Raw genomic sequence first — 24,622 nt, forward strand, 5'->3', positions numbered from 1 at the left:
TACTGGAAAATTGCAGTCACATTCGGACCTATGAGCTAGACCGTATCCGGAATTGAACATGACGCATTCTCTCACATGTTTCTTTAAATTCTTTCTTCAAGATCGCGTCTTTCCATGAATGTTAAGCAACAGATCAAAGCTTTGTTAGTGCAAGTTGCCGACAACCATGGGTCCGACTGCAGCAGGTGAAGCTACTCGTGAGGGCACCATGCTCTGCAGAACAGAGTTATGCACGGAACAGAGCACATGGAAACAGAGCCTGCGTTCACTACTATCCAGTAATCTCCTACTCTCATTGCACACCGAAACAGAGCAGGTGTTGTAGTTGCATACCGGCACATATGCTCAGACGTCTCGCGGGCACACATGACGACCTAGGCAACAAGTTGCAAATAATCCAAAAAATACTTCTTCTTCGTCTTCGTCAAACATAGGTAGACTTCAGAAGATTAGTACAAACAAACGGCAGGTCAAATACAGCATAATAAAAGCTATGCAAATAATTGCACTTTCGAGAGCCTCATGGAAGTAGATCACTAGCACTCAACAGGAACACACCCTACAATCAGTGGCGGAACTAGAAATGAACGGTAGGGGGGCTATTTTTCCCTGACTAAAAACCGAGGAGGAAGAAGCCTGCCCTTGGTAGGTGGCGCTAGTGATTGGACGAACCATAAATTGATTGGAATTGGTGGATTGCGACAACCGGAGTCCGATTCATCTCACGGCCGCGCTGCGGAGGCGGGCGAGCAGCAGATGATGGAGACCGCAGACTAGGGGGGCGGTAGGGGGCTGAAGAGGCGATGAGGCGTAAGCGACAATGCGGTCGTCACTCCGATGCTGCGTGCTGTCTGCAACTTGTTGCGTGGCTGCCAGCCTAGATAATTTGATGCACACAAGATAGACCTTCAATGTTTCAATTTTGCATATACCTATGTAATTTCATTTGGAAAGGGGGGCCATAGCCCTCTTTTGCCGACATGTAGCTCCGCCACTGCCTACAATAGCATACCCTTGCATGACATCTAGGCCCGACTCTGTCACCGGAATACCATTGCGTTTTGTTCTGTCCAAGGCTGCCGTTGCATGCTCCTCCTGTGGACAACACATTGCGCTGCCTTTTCCGTGCACTACTGCATGATTGATGTCAGCGACAGGGAGAGCAACATTACGGTACTGCAGAAAATGGAGTAAAATTTAGCCAGCCGGAAGATCTCTAGGTTCCAAGCGTGCACAAGGCAATTTAATCTCTGCAGATGCGGGGAAGCAGAGGAACTTGTCATGTGCCAGCAACTTATCATTGGCGTTAACTCGAATCTTTTCTCCGGTTTGTTATTCATCATCTCAACCTGAAACGGAAATAGAAATGAAATTAAGGTTTGAAGAGATAAAGCGGAGAAGATATGTTAGAATAACGGGAGAAAAAACAACTGGAGCTAGGGTGGCACAGGGCAGGAAAAACCAACGCAATTAAGTTTCGGAGAAATGGGAAATGAGAGAAGCAAGGAGTAAGTACAGGAGCTACTGCACCTTCATATACAATACTTATATGAAGTCGGGGATGATTGGGATGCATTTCAGCTGCATGCGTCAGCGCAGCTTTGGCTTGCTCCGCCGCCTCCTTGCTAGCGCCTTCACATCGGAGCCCAACCGTGCCCGTCTGCAGCGATGGCAGGTTCCCCAGGCCCAAGTCGAGACCACCATCGCTGCTGCCAGTTCCTCTTGCCTCCCGCGCATAAAACAACCACCAGAGGCTAAGCGATGTGAGCCTTGGCATAGCTCCTTTTTGAAACACCACTGGCCATACAAATTTAAAGAAGTAACAGAATTCAAGGCACGGGAACGAACCAGGACTAACAATTAACCCCTGAAGGATTCCCAGGTTCTTATTGTCCACCTCCAGCCGTAGATGGCGGAGAGCTGGCAACCTCCCGAGGATGTCGAGATCCACCTGATGTAGCTCCCTCACGGCAATCAGTAGGCAGGTGAGAACCGGAACAAACGATGGATTCACCCAAGCCGGCAGTGTAGAAAACCAACAGAAGTCTTCTGCATTCAATAAACGGAGATGTCGAGGAGCGACCCAGGCATCCAATCCACCGATGTTGCGTGGCCAACGATCGACTTTTATATGTAGTTCCTGGATCTTTTGTAACTTGTGTAGGCACCCCAACAGCTTGTCGGTCCACTCGTCCAATTGAATACGCAGCAACCTCAGTTCAGTTAGCTGGCCCAACTCCTCTATAATGTTTATGGTGGACCCATCAATGCATAACCATGCCAGCTGCTCAAGGCATGTTAGGTTTCCGATTCCATTTGGCACTCTTGTAGTCTCGTCAATGTCTAGGCACATCAAATTTCTTAGCTCGACAACACTTGAAGGCAAGATGGAAATAGGATTGCTCCTCACATCCAATGTTTGTAGAAACTGCAGGTTTCCTATTTCTTCCGGGAGCTGAGAAATATCCGTAGAATATAGTCTTAAGTACCTCAACTGGTATAAATTTCCAAGGTACTTAAGGCTATCAGTATGTGAAATAGGGCTGGAAAAAAAGCTCGTTAAGCTGGCTCGGTGGCTCGTTTCAAAATTGCTCCGATTACGTTCGTTCTTTTTTTAAAATAAAGATTAGTTGATTTGGAACAAAAGTCAATTTTGGCAGGCTCGGCTCGGCTCGGCTCGTTATGCTCGATTTGAAGTTGCATATCAAACAACGCGGGAGACTATAATAAATACGAATATATTGATTTCGAAGAAAGCTCGAAAAAAGTCGAGGCTCGGCTCGATTCCACCCCTAATGTGAAAGGTTGCAATGCTCCAAATCCAGTACACGTAAAAATCGGCAGCTGCCAGCAGCCGGCACTTGAGCAACGGCTGCTGGGAAGATAACAACTGACCTTGCATGTTGCAACAAGTTTCTAGTAGCCTGAGCCATCACGTGACTTTTCTTGCCATTTTGAAGGGACAACCTCCGAATCGTACTTGATGGAGATGTGCTATCGATATCACTTAGTATGGTAACAAAGTTTTCCTCGCTTGAAAAGGAACGGATAAGATCGAGCATCATATCATGTATGCGGCAACCATATAGTGTGCCAGTGTCAAAGTAATATATCGGTTGGATCATACTTCTGTTTATGAGCTCATTGAAGTAAAACTCTCCTATTTCAAATGGACTCTTCCCCTGTTTTTCCCATTGGATAAAACCTTCAGCTATCCACATTCTTATCAAGCGGTCCTTGTCAATTTCAAAATCTTCAGGAAACATGCTTAAATATAACAAGCAAGTCCTTAGATGGCATGGCAGCTCATAATAGCTGAAAGACAATATCTTTCTCATATTCTCCACATCCATATTGTTTTCCATGCCAGTACCAACAGAATTGTACACCTCGTACCACTCCAGTTTATTTCTTACTTTGCAAGCTAGCAAGCTAGCCATTGTAATAATTGCTAAGGGCACACCAGCACATTTCTTTAGTATTCTGTCAGATACTTCTGCAAGTTCATCATCAGGACATTTTTCTATTTCTTCATTGTTGTCTTTGTTTTCGTTACCAAATATTCTTCTAAAAAATAGCTTCCGAGAGTTGTTTGAAGAAAGGGGTTTCAGCTTGTAAGCACTACCAGCTTGTTCAGCAACATCAGCAATACGGGTAGTTGTAATAATAGTGTATCCAACATCATTATCAGGCAAAGCACATCTAATCATATTCCAAACTGAGATATCCCATATGTCATCAACAACAACAAAATACCTACATATATCACAAGTTATTAGAAAAAAAACTCCTTGTTTAGGACGGAAAAGTTTCTAAGTATTGTTCATATACCAGCTTTATGCAAATCAAGCTAACTGGAGCACTACTAATGGTTTGATAATTTAATCTATATAGAATCTGGTTTAGCAAGTTCATGGACAAATAAAATAATCCACTCGAAATGTTTGCCAAAACAAAAAATAAGGCCAGTCAGGAAATTGTTTGCACTTAATAATGTTGTGATAAAGCTTAAGTGCTTGTATTTTGTCATTTGATAGAAACCATCCATGAACATTTAATTAACCATATGTAGCCTTATACTTCATATATATAATTGACGGAAGGAGTATGATGAACAGATGGTGCAAATTATAAGTGGCTAAAAAAAATCGGTATGTACAAATTGATGAAAAGGAGTGTTTCTTACCTTTTGTCTTGAAGGAATTCTCGGAGTAGTTCGATGAGCCGCCTCTCATCCAGTGTTTCTTCATTGATGCTCTTGCCAAGGTCATACTGCAACTGCTTGTATAGTTTCTTCAGGTCGGGTGTCTGAGATACAGAAACAAAAGCTGAGCAATCAAATCGTGCTCTAATCTTTTTGTACACCACATCAGCAAGAGTAGTCTTTCCCAGGCCTCCAAACCCAACAATTGAAACTATCTTGCCGCGCTGCTTGGACACTTCCTTATTGCCTTCCATTAGAATCCGGATTACCTCTTCTCTAGCCTCATCAATGCCAACGAGCTCTTTCACCTCATACTGAGCAAATAGCAACCGAGGATCGACAGTCACAGGCTTCGCAACATCAGTGTTGATCTGGTACCGATCACGCCGCATGGCTACCTCTTCGACATGGCTCTTGATTTCTCTGATCTCCTTAGCAATCTTACGGCGGATCATAGGCTGCCTGAACCATTTAAGGGTCCGGTCAATGGCTTCCTTGAAGCCATGCTGTTCGGCCGGCTTCCTCCCCCCCTTGCATCGCACCATATACGTGTCGATAGTGTCCTCTATGTCGTAGGACATCTCCCTCACTTTCCTTGCCCAGATCTTGTCCTGGTCATCAAGCTTGTCTGCCGGCGTCTTGGAGATCTTCTCGAGAGCACCTTGCATGCTCTCGAGCTCAGCCTGGAGGAAGATTATCCCCCCCTTCACCTCCTTTTGCAGACCATACTCGCCAGCGACCAGATCAGCGAGCTTGGGGATGAGGCTGGGCAGTGCCCCCATGACGAGCTCCATGGCCGGAGGATCTGGTTATGGGCCCAAGGAGCAAGTTCTGTGTGTGTGTGTATGTGTGAGCTGTGAGCTGTGAGCAGTAATGGCGTGTGGAGTTGCACGGTGGTGCCTAAGGTAGCTTTTGAGCAGAATCAGGCCTCGTGCAGTGGTTCTCACGAGGGGCAAAAGAAAAATGGTGATGAACAGTTGTATGCACGTGGTGTGCCTTGGGATGCCGCTGCCAGTGCCGGGGCGCGCTCCATGAAAGAAGCCTCTTGCTGCAACCTTTTGGCAGAGTTTCAGTTTGATTCTCACCATGATGCACATATTTTTCTGTAAAAACAAAAGCTTGAAATTGTGGCCAGATCTTCCAACAGATCATTAAGCGAGTGAGGTTGGCATACTAGCATCGCCACAGAGTAGTCCGGTAGGATGAGAGACCCTGCAGGGCGTGTAAAACTGTGACGGTGCCAAGTTCATAAGAGAAGCTGGATGGGTGTGTACTCGCCGGCGGCCAGATCAGCGAGCCTGGTGATGAGCCTTGGTCTTGGACGGACAAAAAAAATACCGGGCGCACCTCGCACGCACCTCGGATACCACTGCCAGCGCCGGGTTGCTAGTACGGAAAATAGAAAGTTTTTGCATCTCCCATGGGAAAGCACGTTGCGCTCCTCGAAAGAAGCCTCTTGCTGCAACCTTTTGCCAGAAAACAAGCCTTTTGCGGCAACTTTTTGCTAGAAAACAATACTTTTCATTTAACGTCTCGCATCTCCATACGAAGAGGAATAGAGGTTTTTTCAAAGTTTCATTTGAAAACAGTAAGCGCGTAACATCTTTTGTCGTCTCCGGTGACACGGTACCCCTAGCAGCTAGCCTTTTTTCTTCACGGGTTGGGCTTCTTCACGGGTCGCGGGTGGCAGCATTCAAATCAGCAAATATTCAAGAGTTCCAAAAAAAAAAATCTAGAAATCAATTATGTTGGACTTTAAGCCTCCATCGTTATTCAGAAGGTGAATTCTAGGCTACGCAACTAATACTTATCACAGATGAAATAATCTTTGTACTATCATATTTATATATGTTTTTTTTCTGTTCATTCATTTTTTATAGTGGAGCACTCTGAATGGCTTTGAAGAGGCATTCCACACTATAAAATTGCAGTCCCTTTCCGCGAATCCATATCCTCTCCTATAACCTGCTCTCTAATCAGTTACATCTCTTCGTCCTTTCCGCGATTAACATGACTCCAGGACCAAGACCAGCAATCATGACTCTCTCTCTCTCTCTCTTACCAGACAGATCTATCTATACTCTATACTATAAAGAACCTTAACTTTTAAAGTCACCATCCACCAAAAAATTTCCTACCCACCCCTCACATCCCCACTCGCTGTCCCCACCTGTAAGCAAAGTGGACATGGAAATCTAGGTGATCAAAAAAAAAATTTGTGGTTTCTAAAATGTTTCCCGCACTTTGTCCCAGTTTTTTTCACCTCCACCCGTCCTACCCGCCCGCGTACCCAACGCCATGGCCCACACAGGCTGGGAGGCCATGAATCGCGCAAATCCCCGCCGAGCTGCCTGAGCCAATCACGCACGAGCTAATCCCCGCCGAGCCGCCACCCGAGATCTCGGCCACATGAGCCTGGCCCTGCTCGCTGCCCCCGTCGTCCCATCTGCCGAGCACGCCCCCCTCCTCCCCGCGCCGAGTGCCGCCCCTCTCCTCTGCCCTGCTGCCGTGGGGGCACCCTCCGTCGGCCCCCTCCTCCCCGCCTCCCTGGTGCCGAGCGCCGCCCCTCTCCTCCGCCCTGCTGCCATGGGGGCACCCTCCGTCGGCCAACTCCTCCCCGCATCTCAGGTGTCGTAGGGGAGCCTCCCCTCTCCGCCGCCTCGATCTCTTCCCGTCAATCCTGCGCTGCTGCCCAGTCCCCTCCCCACCCTGGTGATGCTCCCCACCCTTCCCTTCCTCTCTCCTTGCCCAGTCCCCTACCCCTCCCCGACATTGCTCCCCAGTCCCCTCCCCGGGCGCTCCTCCCCCACCGCGGCATCGCGAAGGCCTGCGATGGGCGGCGCACAGGGCGGCGGCATGCCATGCAGGAAGAAGCGGCGCGAGGGCTGCAGGGTCATGGCGTGAGGGGCCGGGCGGTCAAGTTGCTGAAGCATGGAACAATGAAAAGCGTAAGAGGAATTATGAAGCACCAAAGCCACTAATAGAGGAACAACATGAGGATAATAAGACTTCGGGAACATGTCAGTGCTGCGAGCATTATGGTCGTCGGTGTCTCCAAGAGGATAACTTAATGACAGTGGAGGCAAGACAACATTATCATTTAGATATCAAGAGGAAGTTATCCACCCAAGATCCAGTTCTAGAAGGAGCCGCCCAAGAAGAAGATAGTACTCATATTATAAACCTCGAGGATTGGAGTATCTCTTTCAAAGAGTTTCAGCCTAGAAGAAGCAAGCAGCCTAAGAAACAAATTAGTAAAGCAGGCCAAGAGAAGGTGGAGTTACCACAACCATTGGCAAATAGAAGTGATCAACCCAATTCCAACCAATCACAGCCAAAAGTTGTTCAACCTCCATATGACGACTCTATCAAGAAGAATTCTGATGCACAAGCTGTTCCACCAAGGGTGGAGGTAGAGCAGAAAGAAGGTCGGGATGGACGTGTTAAAAGAGTAGTGTGCTTTAAATGTGGTGAAAAGGGCCACTATGCCAACAGATATTCCACAAAGCGAGGAAGCCAGGATGGGTATGCTAAAAGAATGTGTTCTGTATGTAGTAAAGAAGAGCACTATGCCAATAGATGTCCAACAAAGCGTAAGATGACCAGATCCCGTGATTTTGGATTATACTGCCTCAAGTGTGGAGAAGATGGACACCTTGTCAGTTGGTGTGAAAAGGAGGATGATGATCAACCCAAGAACCGAAACTCCAATACACTCTGTCAGACGTCACCAGTTGGTCCCCTTGCCAGGACGGATGATCACGATACCTTGGCCAGATGAGAATGTCGTCAGTCTCCAATTCTCATGCCACCGCGAGTCACCAAGATAGTAAAGCAAGAAAAGCATGTTTCCACAATGCAGCGCATGCTTAAGGACCTTTGGGGAAGATCTGAACTTTATGGTTGGCTTATCTTCGTCACTTTACTTAAAGGTTATGAGATGTGTATGAGGACTTGAGAAGTGATACCATATACTCAAGCCAGAAGGAAGCAAGTACGCTCTATTCATATCACTTTATCATGGTACGAAGGATGGGACAATGAAGCCGAGGAAAGAATGGATAGATAAAAATGGGGTTAGACTGAGTATCCGTGAAGTGTTTTGTGTGAGTTACCCTAAATTAAGAAGTATACTTCGTAAGCAGAAATGACCAAGAAGAAAGTTCACGTGTCAGATGCTATATACCTAAATCTGGGTCTCTTGCTAGCCTTGTGAATCTCGGGACGAGATTCCTTTTAAGGGGTAGTTCTGTCACACCCTGAAATTTTTGAATTTCAGGATGTGATTAAAATTAAAAATAAAACAACAATTTTCTCATAATTCTAAAATTTTTCCAACATTTATTTTTCTTTACAAGAAATTTAGTATGAAAAAACAATTGGTTGTTTTCTAAATTAAATGAGGTTGTTTTGTTTGTGTTGTATCCATGCTGAAATGCATTGTTTTATTGTTTGTTGTTCAACTCGAGTTTAAATTCTCTTGAATTTAAATTTAAATTGAACTTGTTTGGATCTATTTCAAAAGAAAATGAAAAACCTTCTCTTTTTCCCTATCTCTGTTTTTAGCCCAGCCCAACCTCCTTCCCCTTCCTTTCTCTCTCTCTCCTTCCTTTCTTTCCCACAGGCCCGTTCCGCTGACCCATTCTTCTTTCTCGGCCCAACTCGGCACCCCCTCCTTCTGTGACCGCCAGGCAGGCCCCGCCTGTTGGGGGTCGCCTCCTTCCTCCCGACCGAGCCGGACTCGAGCTCGAGTCCGACCCGGCCATGCCTCCTCGTGCCTTGGGCCCGCATGCCGAGGCCCTGGCCCTATTTATAGCGCCGCAAGGACCCTCCCCTTTGACCCCGTTCGAAGCCGCCGTCGCTCCTCGCGAAACCCTAGTCGCGCCGCCACCATTGGAGCTCTAGTCGAGCTCGGCGCCGCCACTAACCCGCCATCCCATCACTCCCTCGCCTCTACCAGCCGCCGTCGGAGCTCGAGGTCAAGGTGAGGCACCCCGTCGGCCACTTTCGCTCACCCTAGCACTCCCGCGCTTGCCCGTTTCGCTCGCCGGAGCCCGAGCCCCTGCATCGTAGCCGAGCGCCCGCGTCCCGGCCCAGCGTGCCCGCGTCGAGTCTCCCATCGTGTTCGCTGTCGTGCGCGCTTGCTCCCCGACCAAACCCGAGTCGGAATCACGGGTGGAATCGCGATTTCGCAAATCGCCGGTGGGCCGCCGCCGCCCAGCCTCGCCGCCAGCGCTAGCGCCACCGCCCGCACCGCCTGAGCCAACCCCAGCCGCCTGATCGAGATCCAACGGTCGCGATCGGATCTAACCCAAGTCAATCCCACCCTTACCGGTCAACCCTAGGAATTTTTGCAAAAGAGACCCTCAGCTTTTCTTAAATCAACCCGCCGTCCTCCACAGTTCAAAAGAACTTACAAACCAGTCCTGTTTCTTTTGTTTTAACCCCTGCGCTTTTACAAAATAGAACCCGCCATCCTTAGTGCGTAGGTTTTCATGCTAGCCCCTGAAGTTTAGGTTTAATTTTGTTTTAGCGCTCGGTTTTGTCACCCAGAGCCCCTGTTCTTTCAAGACTTTTACAAATAAGCCCCTAGAACCATGTTTTAGCCATAACTTCTTCGTTTTAGCCCTGTTTTCATCAATTCTCGCGCTCACGTGATCCTCGCAACGTGTGCAGTAGCATTATCACTTTGTTATCCTCTATGAGCACACTTTGTTGTGTCTTATAAATCTTTTTTGTTAGTCCTTAACCTTTTGGTTAATCGCGACTAAATCCTTAACTCACTATTTATCCCATAGTTTCCACATTCTAGCTCTGTTTTCTGTGTTTCTTGCGCTCTCGTAACCATAGCAGCGAGCCCTATCCCTTTAGTATGTTCTTTTAAAGCCTTTCTTTTGTTTTGGTGTATTGTTCTTAGATATACTTGTTTGTTGTTTTGTATGTTTGCTCCATGATTGCTCCGAGTAGAATGATCGCTGTTCGAAGTTTGAAGATCAAGAGTTTCAAGTGAGCAAAAGCTGAAGCGCAGTAAGATTAGCTTTTCGTTGGAGAAAGGCAAGTGACCCTAACCATACTTCTATCTATGCTTATTTATGACAATACTTGATTTAATTAGAACATAGAGAACCACCCAAGAAAACAGTACAACCACAATACTACATGGCTCTGGTCTTGGCTAATTAATTGGAGACTCTAGCTTGTGACAGTCTTACCGAAAGGGCAAGAGGGGATGCATCGATGGGGTATAGCTCGGTCCTCTTGGGGCAATTGATATTGTTTAATGGTCCTTTGGCAAGGTACCACCTCATTAGGAAGTGTTACGACCACTTTGACTTGAAACCTTAGCGGGTTGTCACATGTTAGGGAATCTTTATAAAGGCCTCGTAGCGTCCCTATGCAATCACATCTCGAAAGTGTGATATTGTGCCTGATCAGCATATATACGTGTTTGGGTTCAAAGTTCTTCGGAACTTTTATGCGAATTGTGGTGAAAGTGTACAACCTCTGCAGAGTGTAAAACTGATATATCAGCCGTGCTCACGGTCATGAGCGGCTTGGACCCTCACATGATTAATTAAACTTAAAGATAGATTTAAATCACTTTCTGGTTATTTCTTGTGGCCTTGCTGAGTACCAACCATAAGTGTACTCATCCTTGCTTACTGTTGCTCAGAAGGAGAAGGTTTATGAAGTCTCCTGAAGATGTTGCTGAGTTCTAGGCGTATGCAACCCCAGTCGATTGCCTGTGAAGTTTGGAGTCTTTGTTTCCAGGATAAGCTGTATAACTCTGATAGTCTTTTATTAGCTGTTTTTTCTTTTTTTATGATACTGTTACTGATTATTCACTTATAATGTCTCTATATGTATGAAATTTGATCCTGGCCTATATATAGTTATACATTCGATTTTGTCCTTAAAACCGAGTGTGACAGTCACGGCACGTGCCGGGGGGTCGCGGCGCGAGGCTGCTGCGCGAGGGAGTGGATCCGCTCGCCCTATCCACCTCCGCCCGTTGCCCACGATCCAAGCCGTCTCAAGCCCAAGGCCCCTTGCCGGGAGGCCGCGGCTCCACGAAACGCCCTTCCGCTCCGACCACCCCGCCGCTGCCTTCGCCCCGATCCGGTGCTCAGGTTTGCTTGTCCCGATGCCGTCATCCCCTCGCGCAAAGAGGAGACCAAATTCTTTTTTCTTCGAACCACGGTTGTGTACCAAACTATCTCGGCATCTCCTGCGCCTCCTGTCCCCTCCATCCACAGCAGCAGCACATGCGTGCGAAGGAGAAATTGGATGGGGGCAATAGCAGCGACAAAAAAGATCTAGCAAAGCGTGACCCTTCCCATCAAATACCTACAGGTTTGACTCATCTCTTCCTCTTTTGATTCATTTTTCCCTTTGTTGTGGGTTGTTGGGGGCCAAACCCTCTTCTGTTCTCCCAAAATTGCGCATATTTGTGGATTTGATCCATGTTTGGGTTGGTTTCTTCCAATTTGACCCCATATCTTAATTAACATCACAGGTGTTGCGATTAGCTGGTAGCTTGGCATTTGCATGCCCTCGTCAGGTGCAAGGATCATTTCATTGCTCGGCTAGCAATCTACCAGGGACCCTGGAATGGTAAAGATTCCTCCTTTCTATCTACGTTCTTATGTGCCCGTGCGTTTTAATTCTCATTCTACCAACGACCCTGGAATGGAGATCTCCTAATCAGGCATGTTCTTTCTTACCTAATTTTCAATCCCCGGTCGCAATTGGGCATCCTTGCTGTTGATTAGGATGTTGTGTTTTGCATGTCAAATGTGTTTGATAAAAATGACCATGTACTATATTCATGTTTAATCCCAGGTGCCCTCTCTTTTTTTTCCCTAGATGCTGGTGTTTTTTTTTATTTTTGCTGCACCTGATCTGAAAATGAATGTAAAAGATGTGTGTTTGGACATTGGGGAATATGCAGGGTTTTTTATCTAGACATGCCGATAGTAGAGTGTGCTAATGAATGTATATCTCCAATATCTTGCATGTAGAGATTTGCTCTCTGGTGCTTATAAGAAATTAGAGTAAAGAGAGAAATTCAAATTTTGTCAATGTTACCACTCAGTACTGCGAGTGCACAAGATACTATGAGAAGTATCTCAGGCAATGATTAGTTGCCCATAGCAAAGATCGCAATACGGCATGCTAGCAATGGAGTCTGAGCTACTCCAATGTCCCAAAATACATGTCATTCTAGGATTTAAATTTTGTCCCAAAAAATAAGTCATCTTACCCTATTTATAAAGTGCATATACATGCAAGAATCAATCAGTGCCAAATATGGGTAATAAATAGCTCGTAACATAGTCATTTTAACTTATTAATTTGTACTTAAATTCCTAGACTGACTTACTTTTTGGGACGGAGGGAATATGCCATAACTTTCTTGCTTTCGTAGTTGTATGTATATTCCTAAGTTAATCTCTGAAGTTTCCCTGATAAACATTTCAGTTTATGTCATGGTGTCCAGTGAGGAGCAATTTCAAGTTTGGATGGGGTGGCTGTGTTCAATTGCAATATGGCTCGGTTGTGCCATTGGATAATGAATAAATAATTGTATGAACCAATTTTAGTGAGCATAATCTTCAGTTGATCTCCGTTTGGGTCGATGAGGACCACACCAGCCCCGGCCCACCGCTCGCGGGCGGACCCGTCGAAGAAGAGCGTCCAGTGGGGCTCGGTAAAGACTGGTGTCCTGACTTCCGGTTCCGGGGGTCCAGCGTTGAGGTCCGGACCTCCAGAATTGCTTGGGGAAGGAGTCCATTCTGCTATGAAATCAGCCAGGATTTGGCTTTTGACTGCATGGCGGGGCTGGAAGTCCAGCTGGAATTCAGCCAACTCTGCTGCCCACTTGGCGATATTGCCCGTGGCGTTGGAGTTGTGCAGGATCGCTCTCAGCAGTTTAATGATTTAATAGAATTTGTGGTTAAACATGAGAACTTTTTGCATACATGTTTTCTCTAAATTCTGACAGTTGTGCAGCAGTGTGTTGCCATCAATATATTAGAGCAGTAGCTTAATTAGATGATATCATGTGTATCACAATATGTGCCTTTGTAGTTAACCTCATGACCAGGCTAGATAAAACTTCAACCTATTTTTCTTATACGGACCAAAATATCATATTTTCTCATTTATTTTTGTTAGACGGTAGTTTCTCATTTGATTCTTATGGTACTATACAAACAAATGTATGATGAATGGTGCCAACATAATTTATATTTGATTGTGCTATCTCCTATTTTAGCATTGCTATATATGTCAGTTTTAAAATTCTATATGTCTACGAAGGCTCCCAGGATGTAAATCTGAGTGCCTTCCCTTTATCAACCGTTACTTGCAACCTTCTGACTGTATTAATATTCTTGGAGCTTTTTAACCATTACTTGTGGCGTTTATGACCAGCTTGAATGGTGTCGCCGACCTCAGAGAAGCCACTCCTGCCGCAACGAAGGGCCGCGACGATCCTTCACCTGCAGATGTTATCTGTCTGACCCATTCAAAGGTGCTCATATTCAAAGTTTCTGCTGGTCTATTGTTGTTTCCAATATGTTTGTTCTGACATGAATATGTTTGCTCTTCAGTGAGCTATCCGAACAGCTCAAGTTCAGGGTTTCAGCTATTTCTCCAGTTTGGCTCACACCAAGGTTTAGCAAACCAACACTGCCCTGCCTGGTCATGAAATTATGTATGCTGTCAAGTTAATTTGTTTTTGTTTATTAAATTGGCTTATGCAGATCTATTTGTTTCAAGTTGGTCAATGATTCTATTATCCACTAACAAATTAATCAGGATCTGAGTTGGTTGCTGAGTAGAACTCATTTCCATCATGATGTGAAGAAAAGTACTTTTCCATGAAACTTTGTATTTAATCCTCCTGATTACCGAACTGAAATGTCTCAATATGATATGTTTATATTTTGTAGTGGTAGAATATTATTTTGACTGCAACTGCGATACTTTCATAGAGGAACTATCAAACTTAAATTAGTCTTGGCATTCTACTTAACTGATGAAAGATGATCATGCACTTCCATTATTGTTTTGAAAATTTACATCACGTGTGCTATTCACTGATGGAAAAGTTCTTTGAACTTGAACAAAACAATATATGGTGTTGCATCTATTATGTGAGTTGATATATTGCTGACTTCTATTAGCGTCAATAGTAATAGTAAAAGAATATATAAAAATTGTTGAAAAGAAAGATTGATGTGCATTTTGTTTGGAAGCTGCATCATTTTATTTTTCATAAGCTCTATGATTCGGACACTGGATCCAGGCCATTTGCTTTTTTTTCTCGCGAGTGAACTAGCTCCCGGCGCCGCAGGCGAGGCCCCGAGGGCTCCTCCTCGCCCGCTGCGGGGTCCAAGGCACCGTCAGCAGATCCGCGAGAGGCGAGGTCAGCGGCTAAACCTCTGTGAGTAATTGCTAGATTGATTTGCTTTTGGTAGCAACAAGATCATAATTTTGTTTACAGGCTATATAATGTTTGGCAAAGAATCAAAATGCTACTTTTACTTTGCCAAGAAAAAAAGATTTACTTCTCTTTTTATCTAGGTTCAGTTCAGTTAATATTCCTGATCTTATCTATCTGAGATAGCATGGGGTGTGGAAGGGCAGGTGCTGAGTGATCCAGCACAACCTGCAGTGTATGATGAGATCCATGGGTACACAACAACAGCAATAAACCCTTTCTTTGATGACAGTGCACTCAAGGATCAAGTGTTTTAAATGTCACCTTATATGTTTACCTGCGATGGTTTTTAATAGAAAAAATATAAATGTTTTAAATGTAAATCTGCATGATTTTCACAGGAAAAAGTCAGAAAACGGATGGTGAACCAAGATAATTCAGACACAGGCAGGTCTTGGAGTGATGTCTGGGGATCCCCACCACGAGATCAAAACAATGGTAATGCTAATAGATTGTCAGAACTCAGAAGTACCCTGGTTACTCTGTAGCATTTAGCAAATATGTGGCCACTTACTGTCAGTCTACCAACTTTTGCATTGTCGAATCTGATTGTTGCTGGTGGATACTGTCAGTGGGTATTATCGAAAATGAATCTGACTGTTGCTGGTGGATATTTTCCAAAGTAATAGTAATCACAAAAGAGGAACATACATGCTCAAACTTTATAGTTTTTCTGTTAGGGGGCTCAGGACATTAAATTTAGTTATTTTTGAACTTCTCAAATTGTAAATTGATCATAATGGGCTTGACAACTGAACCACTTTTTGGATAATTGGTACTGAGTTCATTTTCGAATAAAATTTATATTATTCCAACCATCACTACTAGACTACAGCTTTTCTACAATACCTTTTATCTTAAAACTGTCTTCTGATTGTAGGTAAACTTTTTTTTGATGCTGATATAGATAAATACATCTGATTATCTTTTCCATTGGTATACTGTGGTCATCCTCTTTGCCCAATGCAGATTATTTTACTTTTGTAGCAGAAGATTTCTTCAAGTGGATACCAAACGTCTTACTTTTTCTAAATTATTTTCATTCTACTATATTTGTGGAAGATGTCATGTATTGAATTCTATAGAGGACAAAATGCAGACAAAGGGAAAGAAGTAAGCCCTTACTTTTTGTTAAAAAAAGGAATGTATAGAGTATTACACCATATCCTGATTTACCAATTATTTATTCTAGACTTGCCGGTTCTTTTGTTTCTAGAAACGGTATTAGAACATATTGTGCATATCCTCCTCCGATGAACTTACAAGGTTTCTTCTTTACTTGCAGGGTGTACAAACTTAACCAGTGAGTTGGTATTTTTCATCCGGAAATTGATTGGTATGTATGTCTTGGCAATTGGAAGCATCAACAGACTTCAAGAGAGGAAGCATGCTATTGCCTGTCCGAGGACTCTAGCGCCACAGTGCAGGCCGCGGTGAGCAAGTCATCGGGTTCGGTCTCAGTCATGTCGATCACGTCGGCGCGGAAGCATGCTATTGTTTAGCTAGCTTCATGCAGGGTCTGAGAGGACTTTTTGCGGGCTTTTATCCTGCAGGGTCTGAGATACTTACAGAGGAAGGATGACCAGCTTCATCTGGTCCAACATCTCATCTCAGCTACAGAAGCAGGTGCTTTGGTTTGTACGTTGAGTTATCTTTTCTTTTTTTTAATGGAAATTGACTTATCTTTTCTAAAAGGATCAATATTGTTGGATCACTTTTTTTTTCATTGTTCAATCTAAGATTCAAACGTTAACTATTAAATTGTCAAAAAGCAACTGGACCTTCTGTAGTGTGCATTACCCTTATGATTTTTCTGACAACTGACTTAGTAGTGTTATTTATTTACTGATATTTTATTTGATCATTATGCGTGCCATTTATTCATGAAACTATTTTTATTGTTATTATACACTATAGAGGCGTCTTTGTTTACAAGTCCCATATGGCTGGTGAAGACAAGACTGCAACTCCAAACACCTAAACATCATACTTCAGGATATTCTGGTTTTTCTGGTAATATACGCTTCCTTGAACTCTTTAAGTACTTATGTTGTATGTAAATGCTCATGTTGTTACATATATGTGTGTAATAAAACACCTCGATATTGCCACTCCTTAATTCTGTCAAACCCCTTCAAGTATGCAGCACTGGGCATTAAAAAGTAAGTAAAAGATGTCACATCCAATTTGTTTGAAACCAGAGCTCATCACATAAACAACTAAACTTTATATCATTTTCAGCCTTCATAATCTGGAGAGTTGAGGCGACGCGGCCAAGGCGGCACTGAGGTGACACGGCCGGGGTGGTGCTAAGGCGGCAACGGAGGCCAGGTGAAGAGGGCGCGCGAGGCCATCAAGGGGGGAGCAGAGGTGGCCGGAGCGAGCGCCACTGACCTAGTGGGAGGCTGCGGCGGTGACGGCGAGGACGGTGGGGTTCGTGTCGACGAGGAGCTCATCGATGGGGAACCCCAGCGAGATCGCGATGAGCAGAGGTGGAGAACATAGGATTATAGGTGCATAAACGATGCGTTACAAGACATTGACCATTAAGAGTTTGATTTTGTTGGTAGTTGATGGTCAGTTCATAAAAATCTTCTGCCAGTCTAACTTATATTACTGTAGTGTGTTTGAACCGCCAAGACAATTAGTATTATATCATGTTGTATGATTATCTATATAATTATCTCTTAGTTAGCCACACGTGCTTCGTACTATCTTATACATACCATTTATCTATTTTTATAATTACTAGCAAATGCGTTGCAATGGGGGAGAAAAATTGATCATAAGCCCGTGTACTTTATTCGAATGCACATGAACGTACAATTGATTACTCTACATGAGGGTTATGGAAAGTACGAGGTTTCAAAGTCTTTCACCGAAGAATAGCTGCTCAATAGAGTCCTCAGATTCCTGTTCTTAGGCTCAAATACTGTGTTATTCAGTTCGTTTGTTCTTAGGCTCAAGTACATGAGGGTTATGGAAAATATGAGGTTTCAAAGTCTTTCACCCAAGAATAGCTGCTTAATAGGATCATCAAATTCTTGTTCTTAGGCGAGCAGCGGTGCAGATGGGGGAGGCATCACCAGCGAGAGGTGGGAAAGCATGCGGCGAGCCAGACGTCGCCTGTCGAGGCCTCAGGTGAAGAATGCAACTTCGCCTCCTACTAGGCGAGGGCTATTGGAGCATTGTTCAATTCGTATGCAGTGAATAAGAACGCAATGCATTATTGGAAAAGCAGTCGTGTTCATAATGGTATCATGTTCATATTTTTATAATTATATACTTATACATTCCATTACACACTATCTTATGCATACCATTTACCTATTTTTATAATTATATAATTTTTTTCATGTTTTGAATATTTTGTCTATTTTCACCACAATTGAGACCTTTTTGCTTGTTTTCACCGTATATAGTTTCTTAAACATGCTTATTGCAACTAAAATTTAATATGATTATTTTTTGCAATATTATTCTTCAGACACGTGCGATGCCACACGTGCACCCTACTAGTATAATATAGAAACGTGGAATCTTAGATTAGTATTAAAATATTTAGATCAGAATTCGTGTCTTATATGCTTTAGATATTTTAATTAGAATATGCGGCTTGTGTATTTATTTATACGGTGACTAATTTCTGTCCTTTTGTGATTATTGAAGATTTTATTTTATATGCTCAGGAGCTTATTAGTTTATTATGTATTGCAGGATCTTTTGGGTTGGCGAAACCAACGTGTCAGCTGGTGTACTTTATTGTTGTAATATCCTACTCGGTACTCACCATATTTATCACAAGTTTGTATTTAATAAGCAGCCTCCCTTCCCGAGATATCTATGGTCATGACTATGCGGCCTAAAATCTTGTCGTCTCCCCAGGCAATTCCACCCGAAGGGAATACTTCTCTACGGCTACGTCGTTATCTCAACTGCCACACTCGGCTTCAAACAAGAACTACCGTAAAGGCTTCTCCTATAGGATCCTTAGCACAGAGACTTAAAGAACGCAACCAGACCAGTAGATACAGGGAAATTATAGGAGAACTACTTTATTAAACAAACAAGTTTACATATGGTTTTCCCTTTCGGAAAAGCCCCAAACTATTAAAACAAAAAAGGGAAAGATTACCTTATAGTAGGTATTTTTACAATGGACTTTGTGGCTATCTTACAGGGATGGTACAATGAATTTTATTGGGTTTAGGTGCTCTCGCAGGAACTTTGCTCTTGGAGGGTCTGGCTTCTCCTACCGATGCCTTCACTTTGTGAAGCATGTCCTCCTTATATAGTGCTGCGAAGAGCGCTGAGGCCTTCGCTGCTTCTTATCTTCTTATCGAGCTTATCGTTCTGCGGCATGGCGTAGACTTCATCGATATGGAGGGAATTTCTTCTGCATGGTGTTCAGTTGCACGGCGCATGGCCTTAACTGGAGTTGCTGCTTTAGTTTTCTGGAACAAGTTCCTGTGTAGAATCTTCCAAAGATCTGAGTGTAGGCTTATCCATGCAATACTTCTGCTGTTACTTGTTATATCACAATCCGAGTTTTTAGTATTAGTATTATTTTATTATATATATATGTGTGTTTTGGATTCTGCAGAAATTATTAGGATTTTGTAGGATATGTCTTCCACGCCCAAAGATTTGATAGTACCACTATCAAATTAAGGGAATGAGAATGTTTATTGGCGCTTCCACGCCGGAATTATTGATATTCATATCAATATTCAAGTGTTTTCAAGCTTGACCGTGGCCATGAATATCCATCTTATCTTTTGGTGAGTCTTCCATTTTGTCATCTATTAATGGAAATTCAAATTTTTCTTCCAGATCTTTCTTTATATTTTCAATTTTTTCTTCGATCTCTTGTCTTAGTTCATTCATTATTTGGCTTTTCATTTCATCCTTTAATTCATTCATGATTTGCTCTTTTATTTCTTTTTTATATTGTGGGGAAGTTTGTTCAAACATACCTATAATCTTCCAATCTATATATTCACTATCTAACGGGTCTATTTCTTTTTGGAGAGTTTGTTTGTAGGTTGGTTTGGACGGACCTTCTTGGGCTGTATTCATTAGGGATGATCTTTGTTGTATTCCTTTTGTCTTTGCTAATTTAAAATTTTGGAAATATTCTTTGGCAGCTGGTTCTATATAATAATTTACTCCTAATATAGCTCTTGCTTTACTCAAGGCTTCATCAATTTCATTGTATTTTTTCCACGACATTCCAACTTGAATTAAGTTGGCTTCCATTTTCTGAGATACTATTTCTTCAAAAGTTATATATAAACCAGGCTGTTTTCCATCATAAACTACATATATTGGTCTATGTTTAGGAGCTTCTGGAATATTTGGTGTTGGTAGGATTTTGTTGATATGGTGGAAGTATTCAGCAATGCTATTTAATATTGATAGCATGTAGCCTTTTTCTTCTCTTTTATTGTTATATTGAAACCAGAAATTATTTAAGATACATTCTTGCACTTCGTCCAAGATTATATGTTCTCTTGGCTTGAATTTATATGAGTTCGTTGGTGGGAACACTCTTAGATTGTTGTCTTGACCGAAGACGGATGTTTCAATTCCGCTAAAAGTGACGCTCTTCTTCATCATTTCTGCAAAAAGATGAACGTGAAAAGAGGTCAGGTAATTTATTTTTTTCCTTTAATATGCTCAAAAATTACTTTATATCCATTCCCAGTAATAATATCTTCGAATAGAACCCATCTTCTAGTAGAACTCTTTTTGCTATTTATTTGGTTATAGTAACGACAAATAGGTTCACAATCTGTTCGCACTGTAAACTCTTTGAAACCTAAGTACAATCTAAAGGCATTCAGCGCATGAATTATCGCTGAAATCTCTCTATCGGTGTTATTCACGGTTTTTAGTTTATAGCTCCCTGAAGCATGTCTGCATATTTTTTCTTCTGCTTTTGAAGAATATTTATTTGGCTTTTGTTTTCATATGGCTCCCCATCCTGATATGGATGCATCTGTTTCAATAATAAAATAATTATTGTCTAAGGGTGACTCTAAAGGTTGTAGATTTTTTACTTTTTCTTTTATAGCTTGAACTAATTTTATATCTTCAGAGTTGAAGTATTTTTTTTACCATTCTTCCTTAACATAGGGGTCCAGCAAGTTTTGCTAAGTTATCAATATAGTTTCTAGCATAATTTACAAATCCAAGGAATTGTTGTAGAACTTTTTTGTCATTCATGCTATCAGGAAATTGTAAGATTTTCTTTGCTATATGTTCTTGTAAATATATTTTTCCCTCTCTTATTTCATGACCAAGGAAATTAATTTTTTTCTTTACATACTTCCATTTTCTTTTTAGATAAAATTAACCCATTTTGTTCTACCTTTCTAAAAAAACTTCTAGATGAGCAATATGTTCTTTATAGGTTTTTGAAAAGACTAATAGATCATCTATATAGACTAGTACATATTCTTGATTCTCATTAAATATGTTTTGCATTTTTCTTTGAAATAATGCAGGTGCATTTTTTAATCCTAGTGGCATGACAAGCCATTCATAATGACCTTGTGGGCATGTGAAGGAGGTCCAAGGAATGGATTCTTCAGCCATTTTTATTTGCCAGAATCCAGCCTTTAAATCAAATTTTGAGAAGTATTTACTACCTTATATTTTATTAATCCATTCTTGTTTATTAGGTATATTGTAAGCATCATCTACTGTATTATCATTAAGTCTTTTGTAATTTATGACCATTCTAGATTTACGCCTAACAATTTCATTATGATTTCTTACTATAAAGGTTGTACATCTATGCGGGCTTCCACTATCTCTTATTGCTCCTAACTTTATTAATTCTTCGATATGCATTTTAAATTCTTCAATATCCTTTGGAGTAGCTTCTATGGGACTAGTTTTGATTATATGATCAGGATTAATTATATTAAGTTTGCAAACAATAGCATTTTTGTCCCAGTGTTTCATGGGAATTTCCCCAATTATTTGAATATCTTCTAGTCTTTGGACAATTCTATCTATACCTTTTTTAGACTTTATATATCTATACCAATTTGGTGCAAAAGATTGTAGCCCAATGCATTCAATATGGTAGTTTTCTACATAATATGCTTCGATATTTTCACTAAAGTCTATAGTATCAGATTTGAGAGATTCAGATTCGTCTTTAATTTGTAAGCATTGTTGAGTGCTTTTTACTTTTCTTACTTCAGAGATAAATGGAACATTATCATGATAAGGTATAAATGTTACCTCTTGTTCTGTTAGTGTTGACGGCTCTTAAGTACCAATTTTAGGCCGTCAAATCCTGCATAAATACATAAAAGGTGAGCACGAACCTAGTGGTAGGGATTTATAACTGATCATTTCCACGAGTGTTGGTAAATATTTGTATGCAGGTGAAACAAGGGAGAAAACACACCTCAAGAGCAAGGACACACAACCCTCAATCCAAGGTGACATCCTCTCAACATATCATGCACGTTCACGAGGATCCATGGGCCCACCAGAGCTAGTAAACTGACTCAAGACACCCCCACTCACCCGTAACCGACCTTAGGACCCACCAAGTAGCCTCCTGGACGAAATTGGGGCCGTTTGGCCACTTTTTTAGGTCGGCCAACCACTATGGTCGCCCGACCTAAGGTCGGCGCCTCTCGAGCCCATCTTCCACGTGTCGGCTCCTTGTGGCATCGCAAAGGCGGTTCTGCTAGTCTCGGGGTGAAGTTACCGACTTAAGAAGTGCTATGTGGCACAAGGAGAAGAGTTGAAGGCTTGGAGGAAGTCCACTCTCCCAAGGCACCTCCCCCTTGTCACCCTCTATAAATACAAGGTAGGGGGCTCATATTTGAGACACACAACACTAGCCAATTAAGGTTGAGCCTAGAGCCTCATTCCAAAGGCAAAGCATTGCCTAGCTTGTGCTTAGAATATGGAGAGGGTTAGAGGTACTCAGGTGGGGCGCCGGTCTGTCGGCGTTCTTCTCTAAATTGTACCTCTATGAGAGTGAGAGAGTAGTTCGGGTCATGTGCTGGGGTGTTGGCATTCTTCTTCTAGCTTGTACCTCTACGGATGCTGCTACATTCTTCGAGTTTTAGTAAGTATTCGTGGTTCCTGTCTCTAGTATTTTACTTGGTACAGTAGATGCTAGTAGTGCTTGTAGTTGAGTGAGATCAGTACTCCTACTCGCGGGTTCGTCGCTCTATATTTATATAGAGTGCTGTAGTTTGCTACGGGAGCTCAGACGTAGTTAGACTGCAGTAGTAATCAATAGCATAGATGTGGTGTCTAGGCTAGGGGTTATCCTTTGTTTGCTTTATATCCCATGGTTTGTTAGAGGTAGGCCGTAGGTGGTGACAGCCCTATTGGTCCTTTTGTAATCCTCCACGTTTGGATATAGCATAGAGCTGCTGGCCAGAGTCGCCTGGCAGACCAGACGTAAGACGGTGCCCGAAGCGAGTATTGTGCCCAAGAGATCGACCTTTAACTCAGCTATAGTGCTATCTTAGGAATCCTCTCAGCCCTTGCCACTTATCTTGGTGTGTCCTTGGACCGACTAGAATAGAAGTTAGTGCACACACTTTCCCTGTGGATTCGATAACCTTTGGAATACTCTGAGGTGAAAGCTACATCGGTATCTGTGCGCTTGTGAATTTATTCGTGACGCTAAAATACCCAACAGTTAGTATGAGGGCACTTACAGAATTTTGCAAAAAATGGAACCCTATTATCATATCATCATTTATTAATGATAGATCTCTCTCTTATTGTTATTTCATTTATTATGTATCTAGTACCATTTATTTATGATTCTATATTGTATGCTATTTGATTATGGGCCTTTCTAATTCCGGACATCTCTATGGAAATTTCAGCTTTATCAATATCTGTGGTCCTAACTAGTTCAGGGCATCTTGAAAAGTATTTATCTTGGATGATATTTTTTGTACAACCAGTATCTAATAGTGCTAAGATTTTATAGGAAATATTAGGTTTTAAAACTATTTTTATAGGAATTCTTATACCTAATATATCTTTAAATGGAAACTTAACTATATATTTGTTTCCAAAACTTGTTATGGCATCTTTTAATTGTATTAGCTTGTCCCCCCCTTTGGTCTCGTATTGTTATTGTTTGTTCTTTATTTTCTATACTAGTACCCTTTTTCTTGCAATCAAAATATTCTACTTTATTTTTAAGTTCTTCAAACTCTACTTCTAAGCTATTGATTCTATTCTCAAGGTTTCTAACTCTACTGGATAATATTTTTTCTTCTGGCTCTATTTCTACTTCTGTTCTCCATTTTTTATTTCTTGACCTTAAGCATTCACAACATGTCTGTTTGAAACATAAGCTACATGTTGCCCTATTATCTTGACTAGGGTAATATATAAAGAAAGCACATTTTATATTATAATCACCCTTTCCTCTAATCCAGTCATGTTCGCATTCTATTTGATTCATCATTTCAATATCTAGACTAGCTAGGTCATCAATTAGGTCTAATTCATCATTACTTGAACTATCTTTTAATTCTTTATTTTCTATTTCATCTGTTTCTATAATAGAGTATATGGATTCATCATCGTTTACTTCATCATCACATACTAATATATTTTCATTTACACTATCTATGATTAGGACTCTTTCTTGCTCTTCATATTTATTAGAATACCTTTTTTGGTCTTTATTAGGGCATGTTTTGCTAAGATGATCCGGTGAGTTGCATATGAAGCATCTGCAAGTTTTGTCATAATTTTTTCTAGGATTATATCTTCTTATATTTCTTTTATGTAGAAATAGTGCTCTATTATCTGATCTTCGAAGAAAGTACCAACATTTTGCTTTGAAGTTTTTGTTATTTTTTTATATAGTTTATAATTTTTCTTTTTATAGCCAGCTACTC

General features: G+C 42.1%; 1 protein-coding gene and 1 long non-coding RNA gene across 10 annotated transcripts; one reads left to right on the plus strand and one right to left on the minus strand.

Moving 5' to 3' along the window:
- Positions 1 to 393: 393 nt before the first annotated feature.
- Positions 394 to 5,013, minus strand: LOC120645024 (disease resistance protein RGA5-like). 3 transcript variants are annotated; one of them, XR_005664062.1, is made up of 5 exons: positions 4,187 to 5,013; positions 2,798 to 3,756; positions 1,531 to 2,532; positions 999 to 1,349; positions 394 to 559 (listed from the first exon to the last, which is right to left on the minus strand). XR_005664062.1 is itself a non-coding variant. In XM_039921761.1 (4 exons), the coding sequence occupies exons 1-4, from the start codon at positions 4,996 to 4,998 to the stop codon at positions 1,345 to 1,347; spliced, it is 2,778 nt and encodes a 925-aa protein (XP_039777695.1). In that variant the 5' UTR covers positions 4,999 to 5,013; the 3' UTR covers positions 902 to 1,344. The 3 variants fall into 3 exon arrangements, 1 of the variants encoding a protein (XP_039777695.1); XR_005664063.1 differs by lacking the exon at positions 394 to 559 and having other exon boundaries at positions 902 to 1,176; positions 1,277 to 1,349; XM_039921761.1 differs by lacking the exon at positions 394 to 559 and having other exon boundaries at positions 902 to 1,349.
- A 6,143-nt stretch (positions 5,014 to 11,156) lies between these two features.
- Positions 11,157 to 19,309, plus strand: LOC120645027. 7 transcript variants are annotated; one of them, XR_005664068.1, is made up of 13 exons: positions 11,157 to 11,334; positions 11,461 to 11,557; positions 11,721 to 11,818; positions 13,640 to 13,739; positions 13,819 to 14,654; positions 15,053 to 15,149; positions 15,997 to 16,337; positions 16,629 to 16,724; positions 16,953 to 17,203; positions 17,766 to 17,852; positions 18,429 to 18,493; positions 18,597 to 18,677; positions 18,934 to 19,309. It is a non-coding gene; the product is annotated as an uncharacterized LOC120645027 (long non-coding RNA). The 7 variants fall into 7 exon arrangements; XR_005664066.1 differs by lacking the exon at positions 11,157 to 11,334 and adding an exon at positions 14,795 to 14,904 and having other exon boundaries at positions 11,341 to 11,557; XR_005664071.1 differs by lacking the exon at positions 11,157 to 11,334 and adding an exon at positions 16,851 to 16,873 and having other exon boundaries at positions 11,341 to 11,557.
- The last annotated feature ends 5,313 nt before the right edge of the window (positions 19,310 to 24,622 follow it).

This window comes from Panicum virgatum, chromosome 8K, assembly GCF_016808335.1.
Source record: "Panicum virgatum strain AP13 chromosome 8K, P.virgatum_v5, whole genome shotgun sequence".
NCBI classification, from domain to species: Eukaryota; Viridiplantae; Streptophyta; class Magnoliopsida; order Poales; family Poaceae; genus Panicum; species Panicum virgatum.

What these genes read in the sequence shown, in the direction of transcription:
- LOC120645024 (XM_039921761.1), bottom strand. Translation starts at nt 4,998, where the DNA reads ATGGAGCTCGTCATGGGGGCACTGCCCAGCCTCATCCCCAAGCTCGCT. An exon ending in GAATTCCTTCAAGACAAAAG is followed by an intron (nt 3,757 to 4,186) that starts GTAAGAAACACT and finishes TGATATATGTAG; the next exon opens with GTATTTTGTTGTTGTTGATG. An exon ending in GGAGCATTGCAACCTTTCAC is followed by an intron (nt 2,533 to 2,797) that starts ATTAGGGGTGGA and finishes GCCCTATTTCAC; the next exon opens with ATACTGATAGCCTTAAGTAC.